The sequence below is a fragment of the Dermacentor albipictus genome, chromosome 1 (genome assembly GCF_038994185.2).
Source record: "Dermacentor albipictus isolate Rhodes 1998 colony chromosome 1, USDA_Dalb.pri_finalv2, whole genome shotgun sequence".
Lineage (NCBI taxonomy): Eukaryota > Metazoa > Arthropoda > Arachnida > Ixodida > Ixodidae > Dermacentor > Dermacentor albipictus.
The window spans coordinates 122,035,091-122,055,850 of record NC_091821.1 but is presented as its reverse complement, the minus strand read 5'-3'; the positions used below and the strand labels follow the sequence as shown (position 1 = coordinate 122,055,850).

Below are 20,760 nucleotides of genomic sequence, written 5' to 3'. Positions count from 1 at the left end.
TTGCATGTAATATATCTTGCGTCATCCAGGGAATTTTCATATTTTTCTTTATTTTTAATGGAATGAAACACTGAATACATTTTTTAACCAAGCATTCGAAATAACTAATTCAGTAACATCACAAGTAGAACTTAGTGCAAAAAATTCATCAACACTACCTGATAGAGTGCCAATTATTGAAACATCACCAGCGCGATTGAAATCAGGAAATGTAGAGAATATAAAATTCTGTTTAGTAATCGGGAAATTTATTGAAACAAGAACGACCTGGTGGTCAGAAATTCCCTCGATGATTTTACATCTGTCCACATATTTCCGCGGTCTATGACCTGATCTACGGACAATGAACTGAAGAGCGCTGAGACATCCCAGTTTTTCAGCTGTGAAGCGTCATTTTTGTCACGCATTTTTCTTTTATTGTAAGGACGGTGGCATGGAGACAGAAAATTTCAATGACTTGAATGCAATGCGGCGTTGCATCTTCTTATCTGCAGTGGTCGAACATGCACGTGGTTCCTCGTTTGCATCCAGCTTCTGTTTTGAAGTACTTGCAGGATCTGTACCTGGTAGAAATAATAGAAAGCGATAAAGGATTTCAAACTCAATAGCCACCGCAGAATCATATCAGAAAGTTTCCAACATCTGCACATACAATGCTCGAAAAGCTTGAAACGAAACAATTTTGTGTCTAAATGCCCAAGTTACAACGATGGTTGTTGAACTCTGTATATTACAGCGAAAGCTGTATTTGACTAACCTTCCGTAGTTTTTTCGGCATCCGGCAACAGAAACGGACTTAGCAATTCTAACAAACCCACACGGGTACAGTGCGGCGGCGCAAATGTCAAAATGGGGAACAGATTAGAACGTTCGCCGTGAATAGCGTGACGTCAAGGTTATCGCAGTATATAAGAAGGAGAGGTATCGGCGCTAAAAACAGCTGCGTTATCGATGGGGTGGACACGTATAGTTCGTACACCCGAAGAACAACATGCGTGCGAGGAGCGCCGGAGGGAACAGCAACGAGAATGTACACGGTGTCGGCGCGAAACGACCACCGACGAAGAACGTTCCCGCGATGCTGAACGAAAACGACAATCGCGAGTCCGGGCACCTCCGAACGAGCAACGACGCCAGACTTGCAACATAGAAAATGACAATCATTCCACTCTGTGAATGTGGAATGGCAGCAAAAGCACTTTGCTTTTCGTTTGAGAGCTTTGATTGTCGTCAGCTTTCGCTGCCATTTCATCTTCACAGGGTATTCTAGAATGGTTGTCATTTCGGGCAAATTTCTTCATCTGAGAGCATTTTAGCCATTCGGTTATATTTGAGCAGTGCTTATACGCTTGCTTATTCTTTCCAACTGAAATGCATTCGAGAACCTCGAAGTCTGAACGGGCAGACGTGGGCAGCATTAACTGATTTGACAAAAAGTCAGTTTCGCCCGGAAGGCGAAGCAACGATTGCGATAGCAAATTAGTGGACAGCTATACAAAGTAAGGATAGTAGTTTTATCGGCCACATGAACTTGTCAACATAGGCATAATAACTAAATTAATAAGCATGGTGTCACGTGCACAAACAAACATCTCACTTGATGACCGCGGAAGCTCGCTGACAAAACGCTGCAGTAAGGAAACGCGGCACCAGCAGCGAGCGAATTGACCTTCGTGCTTCCGCTTGCACAACGCGAACTAAGTCGCAAAAACACGGCGTAGCGCGGTCTCTGTAAAAAAAAATTAAATTTTAACGTGCCAAAACCACTTTCTGATTATGAGGCACGCTGTAGTGGAGGACTCCGGGAATTTCGGCCACCTGGGGTTCTTTAACGTGCACTTAAATCTAAGTACACGGGTGTTTTCGCATTTCGCCCCCATCGAAATGCGGCCGCCGTAGCCAGGATTCGATCCCGCGACCTCGTGCTCAGCAGCCCAACACCGTAGCCACTGAGCAACCACGGCGGGTTTCGAGTAGCCAGTGCCATCGCGATCGGCGGGCAGCCATCTTCTATTCCATTTAGAGCGGGGCAGTCTCTGGCTATTCAGAAGACAAAAATCAGTACTGTTCGGCGTATCAATGCGTCTTTAACGCGTACACGTCGGTTTGACGCGGTGAGTTTTCGCGGTTTTGTGACGTCGCGTGACACACAGCCCGAAGTGGGTGCAGCCCGAAAATTCTTGACCAACAGAAGACTAATGGCGAAAAGGCGTCGAATCATAGTTAAAAGATCCCCTGCAGGTCAAAATTATTCCGGAGTCCCCCACTACAGCGTGCCTCATAATCAAGTTATGGTCGTGGCACGTAAAGCTCCAGAATTTATTCGTACTGCCTGTGCAGGCACCATACATTATGCTTTAAGTTTCCTGCATTTATATCGTACAAATTACGGAATCCTTACCTCGGCACGTACGGTTGGTAGAAGCCAGCAAATATTGTCTTAAAACAGATGACATCGTCAAGCAGCATAAGACGAACGTCATTGCCATCTTGAACTGTGGCGTCTCCGATTCTTACCGACGGAAGACCTGCAGTCTTCTGTAATACATTTTCCCAAATCTCGGCTATCTTAGGCGTAGGTGCGTTGGGTGTCGTGCTTATACCGTTCGTATTTCCCAGAACGATGAAGCTTGGGTACTTGGAAGCCATCGGCGCGTGAGTGGATGGTATAAAATTGGAAGACTCCGCTTCGCCAGTCTGTGGAAGAACTGCATCGGGAGGAATAATGCATGAAGTCGGCTTCCACAAAGCGGTGCCCAGGAATTGGACAGCATCGCCGCTCGCAAACTCGTCTTTAAGAATCTCGTCCAACTCAACCAGGCCGTAGATGATTGCGTTTACAATTGTATATCCGTATACTCGCAATAAGTGTGTCGTTCCTATTAAGTTTTTCACCTGCACGCAAAAAATAGAATAAGAGAGAAGGGAAAGGAGACATGGGCAAAAAGTCAGTGGATGAACTCAGTGGAACTGAGGCCACTATTTCAGCTTGTATAATTTAAGAATATGTGACCCCAATGTATCACATAGTCGCTAAAATTCACTGTAGCGAATCTACAGACAACTAACTTTAGTAGAACTTTCGCAACCGAGCATGTGCTTCAACATACCCATATTCTAAATAAACGTAAAAGACCGCAAGAAATTGAAATGAAGCGGTTATGCCCATGGTGCTCATGGTAAGGTCGTATAAATCACACATTGTTTACTGAAGTACTGTACACCAAGCACCAATGCGCATTTGTTCGGTGTAAACACTCGATAACGTCACCAAAACTTGTTTCAGTTACAAACGTAGTCTGAGCGTAGCATAATCCAACGTCAAGGCTTTCTTTCTGTCCCACCAGAGCAAAAAAGAATTGAAACGAAATATGCGTAGCAAAAAAAAAAAAAGAAAATAGAGGGAGAGAGAAAACGCGCAAAAAGCAACTTTGATTGTATGTTCAAGTTTAACAGTATAAAACTCTGAGAAAATCGCATGCATCGCTCGCAACGGCTCACCTTGTCAAAATAAGCTCGGTTAGACTCTTCCATGCCAAACCAACAGAACCTTGCAAGACAGAAGGATGGTCCAGGCATCGCATACACCTCGCTCGCCCGCAGACCTGAAGCATATATAGTGCTAGCGGGTCTTTTTCGTAGAGGCAACAGGGCGTAATGCAATTGCAATGTAATACATATATGCTATTTCACGCGTTCAAATAGCTCCTAAGAAATGCGTCACTGAAGACCTATAGGCTATATTATACGAGTTACGCTCCAAGATGTTTGAAGCGTAGCACACTCCAAGCATTAATGGCTCCGAAGATTTCACAGCGAAATAAACATCATTTGGGGACTTTTGAGTGTAGTTTGGCCGCCCTTGCACTTCGCAACGTTCCATGAGCTTTAATATTCGAAATTCCCGCTACAACGCAGTCAGTGATGTAGACTCTATCATGCAGCCAATACCAACCTGAGCCGAGTTCACACCAAAGAAAACATGAACTGGGGCGCGATCTTATAACGGTTCGCTTTCGTAAGCGTTCGGTTGCTTTCGTGTGGCTGGTCAGACTTGCATTTTCGTCAGCAAAACGCGTTTCTGAGCAATCACGCGAGGGCAAAAATCGCGCCCCAGGGCGTCGGAATCTACCAGCGAACTCTTCTTATCTTATCATCTTAGTTCATCTTATCAGCGTTAGAATAGTAAGCTGTTGGGCTAGTTGGTTTAACATCATTTTTTCAAAGGGTAGCGCGGAAGGGTTGCGGAAGAAGTAGACATGGACAGGAAAGACGCTCACTTGCAACTAAGTATATATTCAGAGACAAACCACCAGCAACGTCACTGCGGATGCGCTGCCATCGACAACTGTGAAAAAAAGTTTAGACATTTTTATATATAAATCGCCTAATAACGGGGCATGCATCACTACATCAATAATGACAGCTAGTGTAGGTGATAGCAACAACGGCACGTGCAAGTGGCCTGACAGAAATCATTCCAAAGCCAAGGGAGCACCGGGACGGCTCGCGCTAGGATCAGAGAGGGATCGCATGGTCAGTTACCAGGAAAGAACTCAGCACTACAGGTTAGCCAGGGCAGTGTATCCGCCAGCACACACATCGCTTCACAAGGAACTAGAAGTAGCTTGGAGGCGACTTCAGACGAACGCCTTCAGACGAATACCCCAACCCCGTAGCCTATGACTACTACTACCCCCTACCAATACCCTAATACATGTAACCATTGAAAGAAAAAAGCGGATATTGTTCGACATTATGTGGTCATGCCCAGCGGAAAATCACACAAATCACGAAATAAGCCGCGACCCCTGCCGACCACTAAACCAAGAATGGGTGGGGAGGGGTTCCTCAGGACCCAATAAAGTTATTTCCTCCTCCTCCTCACGAAATAAGTAATACTGAGCAGTGGGAGGCCGTGTTACTCAGCTCCGACCCTGACCAGCAGGCCAAGGTCATCGAGAGCTGAAGAAGCCGCCCGGGCTTAGGGGCTCGTGGCTGCCTAACCATCCGTCAATACGTTGTTTTCCAATAAAGTCTTTACTCACTCACTCTCCAAAAATCCTTCGGGGGGACGGAGACAGAGGAGGTGGGCGTAGAGATTTCAGCCAAGGGCGAGGAACGGAAATTCCTTATCCATCAGATGCACTAACGGGGCACTAGTACAAAGGTTAGCGTGAGGGTGAATCTGACCAGCCACGTAGATTTCCCTTTCGAGTCTGCCTTTAGATCTGCTTATAACCTCGGCTTTATCAAAAAGGGGGTTTACAGCCACAATCCGTGCTGTGCACAGGAAGGACTTGCCCAGGGCCTTTAAAGATGAATTTTATCTTAGCCTGTCATTTAGACAACGCCCCGTCTGCACAATGTAAACTTTCCCGCAGCGAGTGGTATATTATATACCACTTCGGCGGCGCAGGAGGTGAGCTAAGGGTTTCGTGTGCTTCTTTTCACAGCTCTTGTTCTTCTTAGGGCGGTTTGTAAGGGCGCACAACCAAGAAAGTTTGAGAGGAGCTGTGGAGACGAGGTCATCGCCGTGTTTTTGCTCGATTCTTTTTCGGTTGTGTGAAATCGTGTGGACATATGACATCACGACAAATTTAGTTGGCCTCTGACATGGCAAAGCATTGGGTGGAGCCTGGAGTTTCTTTAAAAGAGTTGAACCCACTGCGACTAGCACACTCAAAGGGAATCCCGAGACTTTCAGACGAGATACTTGTAAGTCAAAACTATGGCCAACTCCGTGTGCACAAGACTTGGTCAGGGACGGCTTGAGGCACGACGAAGCTATACCCCATTTTATTAGTTTGATGCGAGTCAAAAGGTAGAATGGCCTTCTTAGAACGCGGCAAATGTGGCCAGCAAAGGTGTTCGTCACAGTTAAAATAGAGCGCTAAATCTAAAAACCGGCCTGGGCCATTGTCGGGAAGTTCCATAGTGAAAGATAACGAGAGCGAGCATTGTTTGAAACAAAACAACACTCGCTCAGCTAGTGTAGTGCTAATGTGATTATGTGGAACATATAAAGTGACGAGAAAATCGTCCACAAATCTATGAACTTTAAGAACGCTGTCCTGGTTCAATTCGTGCTGAAGCAGTCAAATTTGGCTAAGAAAATTTCACACGAAATGGGTGCCACGCACGATCCAATACATATAACCTTTTTCTGCATGTGAATCTTACTGTCAAAGTTAACAATGGTAGAGGTAAGGTAGCAGTCTAAAAGCTCACGAAAACCCTCTGCCGGGATAAGGCAGTCGTTCTGAAAGGCAACAACACCGTATGAATCAATTGCTTCCCGGACAGTTACAAAGAGTTCATCACTTGGTACCGAATAAAATAACTCTTCTATGTCCACAGACATTGCAAAGTCCGCCCCCGGTACTCCCATCCTCGAAGTCTGCACGAGACTGCACGAGTAACGTTCCTGGTGGTTTATCTCTGAAAACATACTTAGTAGTAAGTGACCGCCTACTTTCTTCGCAACGCTTCTGCGCTCCCCTTTGCAAAAATCTTATCAGCGGATTCGATGTCCGCTCGTCGAAAGCGCTCGGCCACGGCAAAACTGGCCAAACCACGGCGAACACGCCAGCTCACCAGCAAGCAGGCCTGTATCTATAATTTTGCGTTTCAATTTTGCGACTGTTACGATTATAGCAATTTTGGAACATTTTGGCCGTTTCGAGAGGCGCTGCTACGACAAGCGCGAGTGCAGTATTTAAGCTTCGTAAAACCCCTGGAATATTTCCATTGACACCGTAGTTCCAAATCGTTTTTCACTGATCAAGAACGCCTCCAAATATCGACGGTTCCTATATAATTTCGCACATTACAGCGAAGCTGTTGAGGGGAATTTCGCAACGATTTTCATGCGGCGGCGAAGGCTGAGGGGCCGGCGTGCGATGCCATGGCCGATGTCAAACGTAAACGCCAACACAACGTGTGTCGGACCCCCGAATTTGTATTGAAACGTAACCATAAATTATTATAGAATAAACGTTGCCTTGTTTATATCTCCCATTCGCATTCACAAAAAAACTTATATGCGTGTTTTTAAACAGTAATCTTTAATTTTTGTTCCCAACGTCGCATTTTACCGACTCCGCGTTGGAGGTCAGCTATAGGTGTTTGTATGGCTGCGGCAGTGCAAGCTGACGCCGTGATGCTGCAACACAGTATGCGTGGGAGCCGTCATTGAGAACGGCCACACACGACCTCGCTCGAACGCAGCAGTGTTGCTGAAAGCCGACGCTCTAGTATTGCAAAGCAGCCTGCGTGGGCGCCATCACTAAGAACAGCCAGACAGTCACGACCGCACACAGACGCCGCAACGACTACTGCTGCATCTCATCTCGCCTCATCTGGAGTGACGCAAAACAACACTCTTCATAAGAAATGTGGTTGTTCCCTCGTGAGCAGGTAAGCGTGAAGCGACTATTATATGTATACTCTTACCATTCTCCATGCATGACTTCTGGAGCAGGGCCAGGCGACGTAGAAGATGCAACTTGTCGCTGGGTTTCAGAAACCAGCCTGTACACAGTGGATACACGTCTTCCCATTTGTCCAATGCGCGGCTAATATACGTCGTGCCTAGTAATTTGGTGTTGCAGGCAGCTAAATACTGCAAGAAAGACCAAAAGCTGCGCTTGCTAATAGGTATTTGTGTTTCAGACATGCAGCGCGAAGCGATATACAGGCAAGGGAAATCCGACGAATGTAGACGCAGATGGGGGCAAAGGGGACGGGGGGGGGGGTGTGTGTAATAAACAACAACTCAAGAAATGCATGCGAGAAATGCATTTTTTGTTCACCATAAAACCCCACGTTGCTTTTTCTTTTTGTATTTTTTGAATATTTAAGCGCACGCATTGAAAGTTAGTCATTCGGTATATTATATGTGCAGGCTAAAAATGGAGGAGTGAGCACAGAAACAACAATAATCCAAACCTCCCATTTCAGCTCCTCATATATTAGTCATTGCGGCAGGATTAGTGATAGCGTGGTATGACTTATAGCACATAACACGTACACAGGCATCGGCCACTAAACCAGTCACTGTTCAGTTCTCCTCAGGTTGTAGCGATTCACATTCAATGACTCGTCATTGTGGGCAAGCAATAATACAATTATTCTACAGCCATACGAAAATCCCTACGAGTACTGGGGTTTTCAAGATGTACTTGGTAATATACAGGCGGTTATACCTTTGCAGGAGAGTCGAAAGCCAGGCCAGTTGCTACATCATTTACATGAAAAATCGGTCAAAGAGACGAAGGACAGGAGAAGGGTGGCCCGCAAGATTAAAACGGCAGCGGTCAAGCAAGACATAAATTTTGTGTTTTATGCTCCTTTTAAGCTCTCGAGTCTGTGATCGCGTATCTCACGAGGCAGCAAAGGAATCCGGGTTCCACTACGCAGTATGAGAACTTTTTCCGCGGCATGTGCCACACGTGTGATATATAAGTATCCTATCGCATGCGAAAAAGTTCACAAACGCCAAACAGGCCGGTGTATCAATGACCGGCTGCGTGAACACCGCACATCCTTGGGTTCTTATGACGGAACAAACCTGCTTCGCCATTGCCGTGAATGTGGTTCCTACCCGCTGTTCAGTACTATTATTATTCTTGGCAGAGGTAGGGGAAAAGAAGAGTGTGAAATTCTAGAAGCTTACTGCATAGCTTTGCATGGTAATGATTGTATTAGCACAACTTCGGTACGCTTGCTCGAAAATGAATTTTCTTTTTTAGATTGGTCGCGATAGATGCGGTGTTTGTCTCTTCTTTGTCACTGCCATGTGATTAAGGTTTATTGTGCTGCGCATGCTCGGTTAGGCTTACTGGGAATGTGCTGTTTTCAATAAAGCACAGTTCTCAGTCTAGTCGTTGGGGTGTGCATTCCCTTCTCTTGTCCTTTGTCTCTATTACTGTTTTTTTCCCTGTAAATTCAGGTACCTTGAAAAGGTTCACAGTGTTTGCTCTGCTCGAGCTATAACTCGTAATTTTGTTGCTCGTAACCACCAGCGAAGAAGTCGAGTTCTATCTAAGGATGTTAGAACTATGTGTCGCTGTCACCATGCGCCTCTGCGCCCGTGAACCAGAACACTATATATATATATATATATATATATATATATATATATATATATATATATATATATATATATATATATATATATATATATATATATATATATATATATATATATATATATATATATATATATATATACGTTTTCCATGATGTCTACAATTAGGCGCTACTTCCTAAGGAGGCTGACTGCAGGTGTATCTAACCTTGCGAGACTTGCCGGCGATTGCTCCGCCCGCGCGCCGCCTTTCAAGAGAGAGAGAAGGAAGGAAAGAAAAACAGGGAGGTTAACTAGACTTTATCCGGTTTGCACGTCGGGAGGGGCAGTGAAAGGGAGAGACAGAAAGAGAAGACATGAGTCTAGGTGATTCACACGCACTAAGCAAGACGCAGCGTACGTATATACAGTCGGGCACTCAAGTCTGTCGCTTTCATTTACTGTGGAGGAGCTCGAGTGGCTTTCCGGGCAGATGAGCTGTGAGGCCAGGCTCCTGAGAACTTTGCTTCGGTAAAAGGCTGATCGTACAGTCGACTCAAGGCACACTGAAGAGTCTGCGGTTGTTTGTCGAGGCGGGAACAGTGGCACAGGAGATGATCGACGGTCTCTTCACATATGCACTTAGCCCTCATGGATAAGTCAGCCATTCCAATGTGATAGCTGTATGAGTTAGTGAAGGATACTCCGCCCGGCAGCCGACACCGCAGTGTCGCGTCACGCTGTGAAATATTTGTTGCTAACTGCAGTTGCAATGATTGATCGAGGCTGTATAAGCGACAGTTGGAGTTCCGCGTTGTTTTCCAATCACTCAACGTGATGTTACAAGCGAGATGGTGAAAATCTCTTGCAATGTCTGCTCTTGATAAAGGTATAAGGAAGTGCCGGCGCTCCAGCGTGAGCACATCGGGGAACGTCGTCGGCGAGGGTGTTACCAATATCAACGACGCCGCGATGTCTCGGCAGCGGGGCACTGAAATATCATACCATGTCCTCTATCAGCACTTGGTCGTAATTTCCGCGTCGTAAACTTCGACATTTTGAAGGGCTGCCTTGAGTCGCAGATTATTACCCACTTGCAAGAAGGTGGCTCTTTTTCAATATATTGCCCAGCGGTGCGAAGAGCGACAGGTTGGAAACTCGTAGATTTGACATGTGAAGTCTCAAACTTGACGACCGGTCGAGATGGAATAACAAAGGCGCCTGTCCAACTTCCAGAGACCAAACCGATCATGTAAACATGCATTCGATTAGCGTACGAAACATGTAAAAGCTCCGATGTGATTTCCTTGAAAGCCGCGGAGGACAGGCTAACTTTCTTCGCAATTCCTGGAACTGCAATGCACATAGGACGCTTTTTTAGGCACCACAAAGGTGGTGTATAGCTGTTGCGGGCGAGAATCTCAATGACGCAGAGTGCCGCAACCATAGGTTGGCGAACTCACTCAGGAGTGGACTCACTCAGACTCGCTCAAACTCAAACTGCAGCCCGTAAGTCTGGGTCTAGCTGAGTGAATCCGGCTGAGCATAATTTTGGTGAGCCTGAGTCAGGGTGAGCCTTGAGCAAAAATAAATTTTGTGAGTGCGTCTGAGTTCTAATTATCCTGCCGACCTATGTGGTAAATTAAGAAAAAAAGGCCGCCACTGAAATTGTGGCCACGGCTGAAACGTTAAAAATTCATCCAAGCGGCGCGCACCGTATATTTTGAACGAATGCCGTCAAGAGAAGAAATTTTAAAAAAAGCCAAGCATGGAACCATGCCGCGTGGCTGACGCGTTATCGGCAGCCAGACTTGCACACGTTACATAAAAAATTAAAAAAACAATTACAATTACTTCTTCGGAGAAAGTAATTGATTAATTACTAATCCCTACCTTACAAATGTAATTGCGCAATTACCACAGATTAACTGATTACTTTAACGTTACTTTCGTACATGCGTTTACTAACATGGCGGAAATACTGTAAATAGAACGAGCTACTCTGGCTCTTTCAATGCGTCCTCTTCAGCCCTTCACACGTTGTTTGCTCTTCGAAATTTTCTTCCCTAATATTCCCTCACTTTCTTGTGAAGACAACAGCAGCGACATTGTAAACTCGCTCAATGTGCGCGCTGGAAAGAAGGTCTGTGTTGTAAAATACGAACACTTTGCTCACAAGATGGTATACTCAATGCCACCGTGCTCGGGTCTGCGTCCAATATAAAGCGCAACGATTCATTGGTGCTGGGGTTAGGGGAAGGCGCTCCCGATAAGACCACTGAAAAGCGAAAATCATCCATAGGTGATTCCCTGGAATGAGCTTCCGAAGTGGCCTTCGTTATCGAGCCATAGAAGCGCCGTTTCAATTTGTTGGCCAATATCTGGTAGACCTCCACCCGGCAGACTTTACTCGTTGACCATTTAGACTCGAACGACTAATTTTAACGGACGACATCAAACGTTAACGTTCCTTGAAAAGGTAGCCAAACCTGCAATGTAATTCAATACATATAAACCTGCATATGCTTTATATAGCTCTAATAATACTGCTCGAACGTTACAATCGCAAAGATAGGTGTTATGAGTCAGGTATAATATGCCGAACAGATCGAAAAAAAAAAAACAGAAAAATATGCGTTTAACGGTCAACAGTTTCCGTCTATATCAGAGAAGTCATACTGCATTTTAAGCGAAGAATTAATCACCAGCCCTTAGCGCCGGATTCTGAAATGCTCCTAACCTTAGGCCGTTTCCCTACCTTCCTCGAGGAGCCCTCCATGCTACCTAAACGTTAGGCGCCCTCGGAAGGCCACCGCGAATTCTAAAAGCTTCCTTTCGCCTTCCCTGCGAAGGGAACACCTCACCAAAGGAAGTGTAACGTTAGAGGCTTCTGGTTTCGAGATTATTTACAAGAGATGCAAAATATTTGTAATGAATTGCCAAGGTAAAGTGCCGGGACTATTAAAATTGCGTTTCTATTTATATACCGGAGCATAAATTCCATTTCTTTGGTCAATGACGTAAAAATAGTTCAGAAATGATGCATATGGCAGGAAAGAAAACAGTCTAGCAACTATGGCAGCATCTGAGTTCGGTTGGTCAGGCGTCGCTTTCTTTCTGTTTTTTTTTTGCGTGCGTTTTGTTTCGTGTGTGTGTATTTGCCGAGAATACCCCTTTCCTGTTTCGGAAGACTTCTGCGTCGTCTCCACCGGGACATTTAATGGGTATATGAGTACAATCGATGCACCCAGTAACCCCAGGGAATTCTCCGATTGAATAGAACCTGGTCATGACTACCCTCGCTTCACTGGCGTTTGGCAGTCGAACGTACTTGGGATACAGACGTAGGCATATCAGCTGTGTCACCTCCCAAATACATCGGCACACAGAGGGTTGGGATACACACACACAAGGTCGCCTACAACAGTTTGCATGGCACCCTTTTCGTAACAACGCAGTGCGATGCGGACCTTCAAGAGAGCAGGCAGTGGCTCTCCTCTGTTGTCAGTGCTACAATGCAGTTGCAGCTCTGCCAGTATGGCTGTAACAGCTCGCTTGGAAAAACGTTACCGGGCTAGAAAGTCCACTTCGTCGTAGTATTCCAGTCGATTCTACCTGTCAATCAGACGCCGGGCTGGAGTCAAAGGCGGAGGTTTGTACACAGTCCCGTAAAGAAGTTCAATTGCTCGTCGAAGAAACCGCTCATAGCTTTCGAAGCTATCGTTTTCGGATAAATATCGCAAAGCCGTCATTCTCGCCGCTTGCTTTTCACAAAATCAAAGTAAAAAGGTATGGCACAAAACGCGGTCCGCGGAACCAAACTGGACGTCAGTACACGGTGGCTGGCTACCGCGGCTTTGGCTGCGCACGGCGCCTAATCTAGCCGAGCGTACCGCGTACAAAGTCGTGCGGAGAAGCATGCGTTCAGTTAGAGGAGCACGGTTAGAAAGCATGAAGGCAGCATTCCGGCTCCCTAAGCGCGGGGAAGCACCAGGCAGGCCCTAACTTAGTGCCCCTTAGTAAGGTACGTTCCAGAATTGACGCCAGGTCGCCTTACAGCGTGTGAGACATCCTTAGTAAGGAAAGGAGTGTTTCAGAATCCGGCCTTTAGAGCCTGTAAAGGCTGCCTTAAAGCGCTTCCAGAAAAGAGAGAGACAGATAAATTTACACAACGGCTGAGAGGTGGGACTTCCACGATATAGACGTGTGCAAATCTGCAAGCCTGCCATGTCCAGGTGATTTGAGGCGTAGCTGTAGCACGCCGATTGTGGGTGCAGCACGCCACTGTAGATGCCGCCAAATTTAAGTACTCGAAGTTGCGCCGCCTGTTATAACTTAGGTGTTTCGTCAAAAATATAACTGGTCACGTGCAATTAATTACTGAAAAAATGTAACTGAATTACAGTGAGCGTTACTTAGTAAACAAATTAATCGTTCAATAAGAAATTTACTAAAAGAACGTGATTGATCGCAAGTTATTGATTACACGTAATTCGTTACGTACACGTCTGTCGGTACACACACACACACACACACGCACAACACACACACACACACACACACACACACACACACACACACACACACACACACCTAAAGTGCCATTGCCAGAGATTTTTCACCCACATCATTTGAGTTTTCTATTGACGTTCCTCGACCTTTTCACGTGAACTTTTACTAGGCTAATAGCTTACTGCATCATTGTTGGCGCGGACGCGCACGGCTTTTAATTCATGCATTCTCTTTATTTCTGCAAATCCTGACGATAGGAAGACACGCGCATTAGAAGCACTAGCGGCGGCTACCTCATCCGTATTTTCTCACTTGAACATTGTTTTAAATTTCCACTGTGCGCAATACACAATACACAATATATTTAAATATACACGCAGGACAAAGTTTATCATATTTTTGAAAGAGGTGGAGCTGCCAATTAAAAATTATTTTTAAAGATATGGATAGCCTATGCCTAGAGAATGAATATGTTGCCTGTATATTCACCACGCTTCAAATCGCTATGTGTGCATTTTTGATCATGAAAAACAGAAATCTATAGACTTCAGTGACCCCTTCGGCAGAGTCCTTTATCAATGGCGTGTGAAATGTACGTGAATGTTGTGTGTCTCAGTATTGCTTCTCTTTCCAGTAAGCAATGCTAACGACTCATGAAAAAAAAAACATTTCTAATAATTTACAACATTTATTAGGGATGGAAACATTGTCACTTGCATGCAAAGTCATAAATATATACAGGGTGTCCCGATTAACAATCATGCACCAAGATTTAAAAGAAGAGCAATGCGTTACTTGAACAAAACTTAGTGCATATTCTTTGCAGTACAGTGGAGTAGCTGCCAGTAATTTGTCGTTACTGAGCTTTAATTAGGTAGTTATCATTAACTATCGCACTCGAGACGTACTATCCTAATTATCAAACTGTCAATGAGGCATTTGTAGGCACAGCCAATGGTCATCTAACTGCGGTATTTTGAGCGACGTACCTATTGCGCACTAATTCCCACTTATAAATAAATCCCCCGAAATATGGAGAATACCAGGTGACTGCGCTTCCGCCCGGGTCATAAAGCAGCGCCCTCGAACAGGCTCCCTCTGAGTTATCCAGAACGAAATAAAGGGAATAAAGGAAAACATCGTGATCGAGCTAGTGCCTTATCTTCCGCGTCCCCGCCGAAGTAACACGTCGCGTTTGGTGTTAGTTGGAATCAAGCTGTGATAGCTGTTGTCAGCGTAGATAAAGTGCACGGTTTTTTTTTTTTTTACACAAAACCTATCACCGCGAAAGCGAATTTACAAAGTCAGTACAAAGGTTTAAAGGTGCGTTTCGCTTCGTCCCAGTCGCCATGTCATTCTCTAATGAGCAGAAGGTAAAAATGATCCTTGCCTTGGGAGCTGAAAATGACAAGAAGAGGAAGGCCGCGAATATATATCAGTCATGGAAGTGTGGCGGTAGACCAAACGCGTCGACTATCATAAGAAATTATGAAAACCTGAGAAAAACCGGCAGCTTCAAGAAACAGCGGCGTAGGACTCCCATCTTTGAGTCCTAGCCTACGCACGGATGTTCTAGCATTTATGGCCTCAAACCCTCATGCTAGAGTGCGGAACGTGGCCGCCCAGGTACCAGTTTCCAAGCCATCAGTTTGGAGGATTTGAAACGATGGCCTTTCACCCGTGCCACCTTAACTAGCACCAATTCTCGAGACCTGTGTAATAGTCTAGATTTCTCGAATTGGGGGGTCCTCACAAAACCTGATGAGTCACTGGACTTCTTGAGCAACATCATGTGCCCAGATGAAGCCAATTGTCACAGAAACGCCCAGATAAATTTGCACAATGCACACTATAGTAGTGACTACAATCCACACTGGGTAAAGCGCAATCAGCACAAGTACCAGCAGTCGTTCAATGTGTGGTTCGGAACTTACGACGGTGCTATTATCGCTCCCATCTTCTTCGATCACGCACTGATTGGAGAGCGGTACGTGAACGAAATCCTTCAAGGAGTAGTGGATGAGTGGATGAGTTTCTCAGCAAATTCCCGCTTTCACGTCTTCCACTTTTGTGGTATCAACAAGATGGAGCGCAGCACACAGCAGCAACCGAGCACAAAACTGGCTGGATGCGACTTTTCATGCGCAATAGATTGGCAGGCACGGGCCTGCAAATTGGCCGGCTAGGTCACCAGACCTCTCTCAACTCGATTTATTTCTTTGGGGTTATGTGAAAGATCATGCTTACATGATTGAGACGGACGTAAGATTAGCTCAAGACATGTATAACGGATGTTTGCCGTAGAATTCCGGCGTCGGTCATCAAGAAAGCCACTGAAGATGTGATAAAACGGACACAGTACTGGCGTAGCTGCAAAAGGAAACCTTTTAGAACACGTCCTCTAGACAGCAGCTGTGCTCACGAGCTTGAGAATTCATAGATAATAAGGGCGCACTGTGATCTGACTTTTTGTGTGCAGACGTCTTGGTTGCCGATTCGCTCATTTAGAAACGGTATATATACTTACTTGAACGCATCGGCTTTGCCTATTCTCCACACGTTGGTCGCTTCCAGGTCTGTTTATTTTGCCTTTATTTTTGACACGAACCTGCTTTTGCAGCACGTATACATTTTTATGAAAAATAAAACAGTCACTTTAATTAGACTTTGGTCCGCAGCAAGTTTCTAGCGCAAAATGTAGCGCGCGTCTGGCGCACAATATAGCTTCGCGCGCACTCTTTCGATGCGGTGTGAGAAAAGCAGGGATATTGAAACATTCTATGCCTATATTACATTGATTTTGAGCGGCGCTTCGGCTGCGTTATTAAGAAGCTTTTGTTAGCAATGTGATCAGTCGGCCTTGAGCGACGGATAATAAGTGTGACGTAGAAATGTGAGGAACGAATAGCTGCGAAGCCACGAAAGCTGCTGTTGGGACTCCTTCCGTACCATTATCAAGGTGATGCGCTCCCTCTTCGGGTTTGAGACAGGCAATGCAGTTGCTTTCATTCAGCTTATTTGAGGGCTCTGCTTTATGATGCGGGTGTGAGCACACTCACATAGTATTTTCCATATTTCGTGAGGTTTCCTTGCCAGTCGAAAAAGAACACCGCAGTTAGATGTAATTTTGGGTGCCTACAAATGAGTCATTGACACTTTGAAAATGAGGACAATATTTCTCGAGTTAGATAATTAATTACAATTACCGAATTGCATCTCAGTAACAAAAGAATTACTGGTGGCTACTCCACTGTAGGGGAAACAATTTGCATTAGGTTTTCTTCCAGTAGCTCCACTGCTTTATTTTAAGTCTTGGTGCATGATAGTTGGGGATCATTGTATAATTCACTCAGTAACCGTAATGAGGCCAAGCCGGATTCACTTGAAATCAGAATCAACAGCACTCATGCGCAGCGGCGCTTATACTAGGACTCACAGAAAAAGAAGAGAGAGAGAGAGAGAGGCTGCAGTTTCGCCGGAAATTCGAAGCAGTACTAGAGATCACCAAGTATCCGACAATTAGGCGAGGGAAGATTACACCACCGAGAGGACTCGGGTTGTGAAATTGTACTGTCTCCTAGTAGGAGGTCTTGTACATACTCACATAACGCCGTCACTTCCAACGCTCAATTTCTCGAGGTCAGACGAAGTTTCCTCAAGTACCCACACACACACACGCACACACACACGCACACACACACGCACACACACACGCACACACACATGCACACGCACACACACACACACGCACACACACGCACACGCACACGCACACACACACACACACACACACATATATGGGGTTTGGAAAGCTGGTAGCCCCCCCTCCCTCACCCCCGGAAGAATGAAAACTCTCCGCCTATGCTTGCGCTCCTTGTAGAGGTATGCTACTTTGGAACTGCACCGTGCTACTCGAGACAAACACAAAGAAACGGTGTACATGAATGTGCACCAATGTGCGCTAGCCAGTGTCCTAGGTGCGAAATTATGAGGTTATTCGGCTAGCATTCAACGGAAGACATTACCTAAAAGCAGAGAATCAAGAGCTAGCAATGCGGAGAGCTAGCGGCACACAATTGAAAAAGCGATTCAGACCTCCACAGTCATGTCCTCCTTTTGTAATGTGTCGATGACAATCACCAAGTAGCCATACTTGGCTGCGAGCTCGATGTACCGGGCCGTCTCACGAACTGTAGCATTGTTGTTGCGATTCATTACGACGGACGTGTTTCCTTGTAAGGCTTCTTCCGTTCTGTCACGAGAAAAGCGCATGTGGTGATGTTTATTGCCATCTCACAACACTTTTCTCTAAACGTATGTGCTCCCATCCGTACGCTTTTCTCCGCCCTCTTTACAGGGTACCATGCTGGGAGTTTTCAGAACACACGGGTTACGAACGGTTAGTTTGACATGAAATATTGCCCAGTTCTGTAGTGCGGTGCCTTCTCGCCAATAACAATGACAACAAGGACAACAACAACAATACTACTACTACTACTACTACTACTACTACTACTACTACTACTACTACTACTACTACTACTACTAATAATAATAATAATAATAATAATAATAATAATAATAATAATAATAATGGAAAATTAAAAAAGAACAGAAAAGCAGAGGATTCATAGAGTAGTTCTTTCTGGTCATTGTTCATTACTGCTTTTGTAAGAGAATGTCAAATTAATGAAGTAAAAACGCGCAGTTACGTGTAATGCCCCCCACAAATGACAAAGCTAGTTCTCTATATACTTCACTGCAAGAAGTAGCATCACTAAGATGTCCACTTTGAATTACAGAACATCTATAAAGCTTTTCATCGGGCGTGGAGGAAAGTTCCGGCAACCTGCGCGCGAACGAGCCTTTCCTCCTTTCTCGATTGCGCGAGCCGGCGCTCGCGGCGCAGCGCTGCTTGAATGTGTTCCCATCGCGTGCTGTGGAACGATTTGGAGATGTTGTAGATCCTTCTCCGAAAAAATTACGTTATGTCCGTTCACACAAGGTCGGCGAGTAACCACTGTGTAGCCTCAGAGTGCAGCAGTAACTATACAATATGCGGAAATACATCCTGACTGCGCAAACATGCGACATGCATCACCAGTCGCGGTGTGTGTGTTGTGAACTACTTTGGCTGCATCGTTTTCCACTCAACGAAAAGCAGCAGCGTCTGTGGATTGGCAACGTGAATTCTATCTGATCGCTTAGTGTGGGAACTTAGACATAAGTGTGCTCGTGTACGACCCGCCCAATGAAACCCCGAAACATCTAAGCGCCAAGTGTTAAAATACTTTTATCAGTCACGTGCATTAATTTCACGCATTTCAAGTCTACTATATATGCTATGCCTACGTCACCCTCGCGTATGAGGCCGATGGCGTGGCTCAACATGGCGATCGCTGCGGTTGGTGAACCAACATGATACATTATCTTTGTACTTCGGCATTGCCTCTTTGCCCTGTAAAGCAGTAATATTGATACATGCATCATGCATATTGCCTATTTCTTGTGGCCTATGCACGCGGGCGCCCCCGACGAAGACGACGAACGCTTTCTGGCTCTCGAGCTGTCGACTGTACTGGCTAGCGCTGCATTATCCTTTGTAAATGCACTTTGTAAATAGTCTCCAGTTCTCATTCCTTCGTTCGCGTAACATTTTGGTGGAGGCTGCCGTTCCCCGTCCTCGCCACGGAGCTCCGCAGCGGCCGCACCGTCCTGCTTTCCGACATGGCTCCCGGTGACGACACCTCGTCTGCTTCTACTCCTGCGACTCCACCAAACACGTATGTTACGGTTACCAACCACCGCGATCCTGGCATATTTTTCGGCCAAGATAATGTCGTCGTTGAGGACTGGCTCACCCTGTATGAGCGTGTTAGCCAAAAGAACCGCTGGGACCCTACCATTATGCTCGCGAATGTCCTATTCTACTTGGACGGAACTCCTCGTGTCTGGTTCCGGACACACGAGGACGAGATCTCTAGCTGGGATGCTTTCAAGGAGAAGCTCGTTGACCTCTTTGGAAATTCGACCGGTCGGCAGCTGGCTGCTAGAAAAGAGCTTGCTACCCGAGTTCAGTCTTCTACTGAATCGTATGTCTCGTACATACAAGACGTGCTCGCTCATTGCCGGAAAGTCGACGACAAAAAGGCAAAGGTTGAAAAAGTCGGCCACGCACTTAAGGGGATCGTGGACGACGCGTTCAACTTGTTGGCCTTCAACAATGTGTCCACCATCGACGTCTTTGTCAAGGAATTCTGCCGCTTTGAGCTCGCCAAAAGCCACCGCGTCATTCCACAGTACTCCCAGCTCCCTAACACGGCTGTGACGTCGTCTTGCATCGACCTTACCACTTCACCACCCTTAAACGAGCGTGTAACCCGTATTGTTCGCCGCCAGCTCGAGGCTACAAGTCCTGCGCCGTTCCATCCCCGCCCACTTGACCCCCCCCCCCCATTGACCCAGCGATCTCTCTCATTCAGGCAGTTGTGCGGCAAGAATTTGCCAACCTCAATTTTTCTGCTGCCTGCTCCGTCTCCCGACCTGACGCCCGACCGGTACCGACACCTATGCCTCACACCGATCAGTATTCCCCTCCCAGATACCACAAGCCTACCGAGTGGAGAACTCCGGACGACAAGCCCAGTTGCTTCCATTGCCTCCGCATTGGCCACGTCGCTCGGCACTGCCGCACCTCCTGGACGCCGCTGTATTCGAGCTTCTTTTACCCGTTTCCTCGCCCATATGCCGACCCGTGCCGTTACTCGCCTCACCGTATGTCTCCTACCTCAGGCGTATCCATCGATGACAGTCGTCGTGCTCACCTCGGCGCCGTCGGTCCCCGTCAGCCCAGCCACGCCGCTATTCCTCGCCGACCAATTATGGACCCTCCCGGACGGAAAACTCGACGATGCAGCGCCTGGGGGTAGTGCTGCATTATCTTCGTCGTGTAGAAATCCTCCATTGACGCTCCCAACGAACCCGAACTTACTTGATGTTCACGTCGACGGTATCCCTTTGACAGCGTTAATAGATACTGGAGCCCAGGTGTCCATAATGAGTTATAACATTCGTCGTCGACTGAGGAAGGTTCTCACGCCTCCTACTACTCGAGCCGTTCATGTGACCGATGGTACTGTTGACGTCACTGGAATGTGTACTTCCCGTATCAGTTTCGC

General features: G+C 46.2%; 1 protein-coding gene across 3 annotated transcripts in view; it reads right to left on the bottom strand.

Moving 5' to 3' along the window:
- Nucleotides 1–263: 263 nt before the first annotated feature.
- LOC135904823 (uncharacterized) overlaps nt 264–20,760 on the bottom strand; it is a 50,657-nt gene continuing 30,160 nt past the window's right edge. For all 3 annotated transcript variants that reach the window (XM_065435806.2, XM_070525295.1, XM_065435809.2), the window contains 5 exons: nt 17,678–17,834; nt 7,456–7,624; nt 3,502–3,605; nt 2,402–2,895; nt 264–563 (listed from right to left, as the gene is read on the bottom strand). In XM_065435806.2, coding sequence (XP_065291878.1) covers nt 485–563; nt 2,402–2,895; nt 3,502–3,605; nt 7,456–7,624; nt 17,678–17,834 — 1,003 coding nt within the window. In that variant the 3' untranslated portion in view covers nt 264–484. The remainder of the gene's footprint in view (nt 564–2,401; nt 2,896–3,501; nt 3,606–7,455; nt 7,625–17,677; nt 17,835–20,760) is intronic.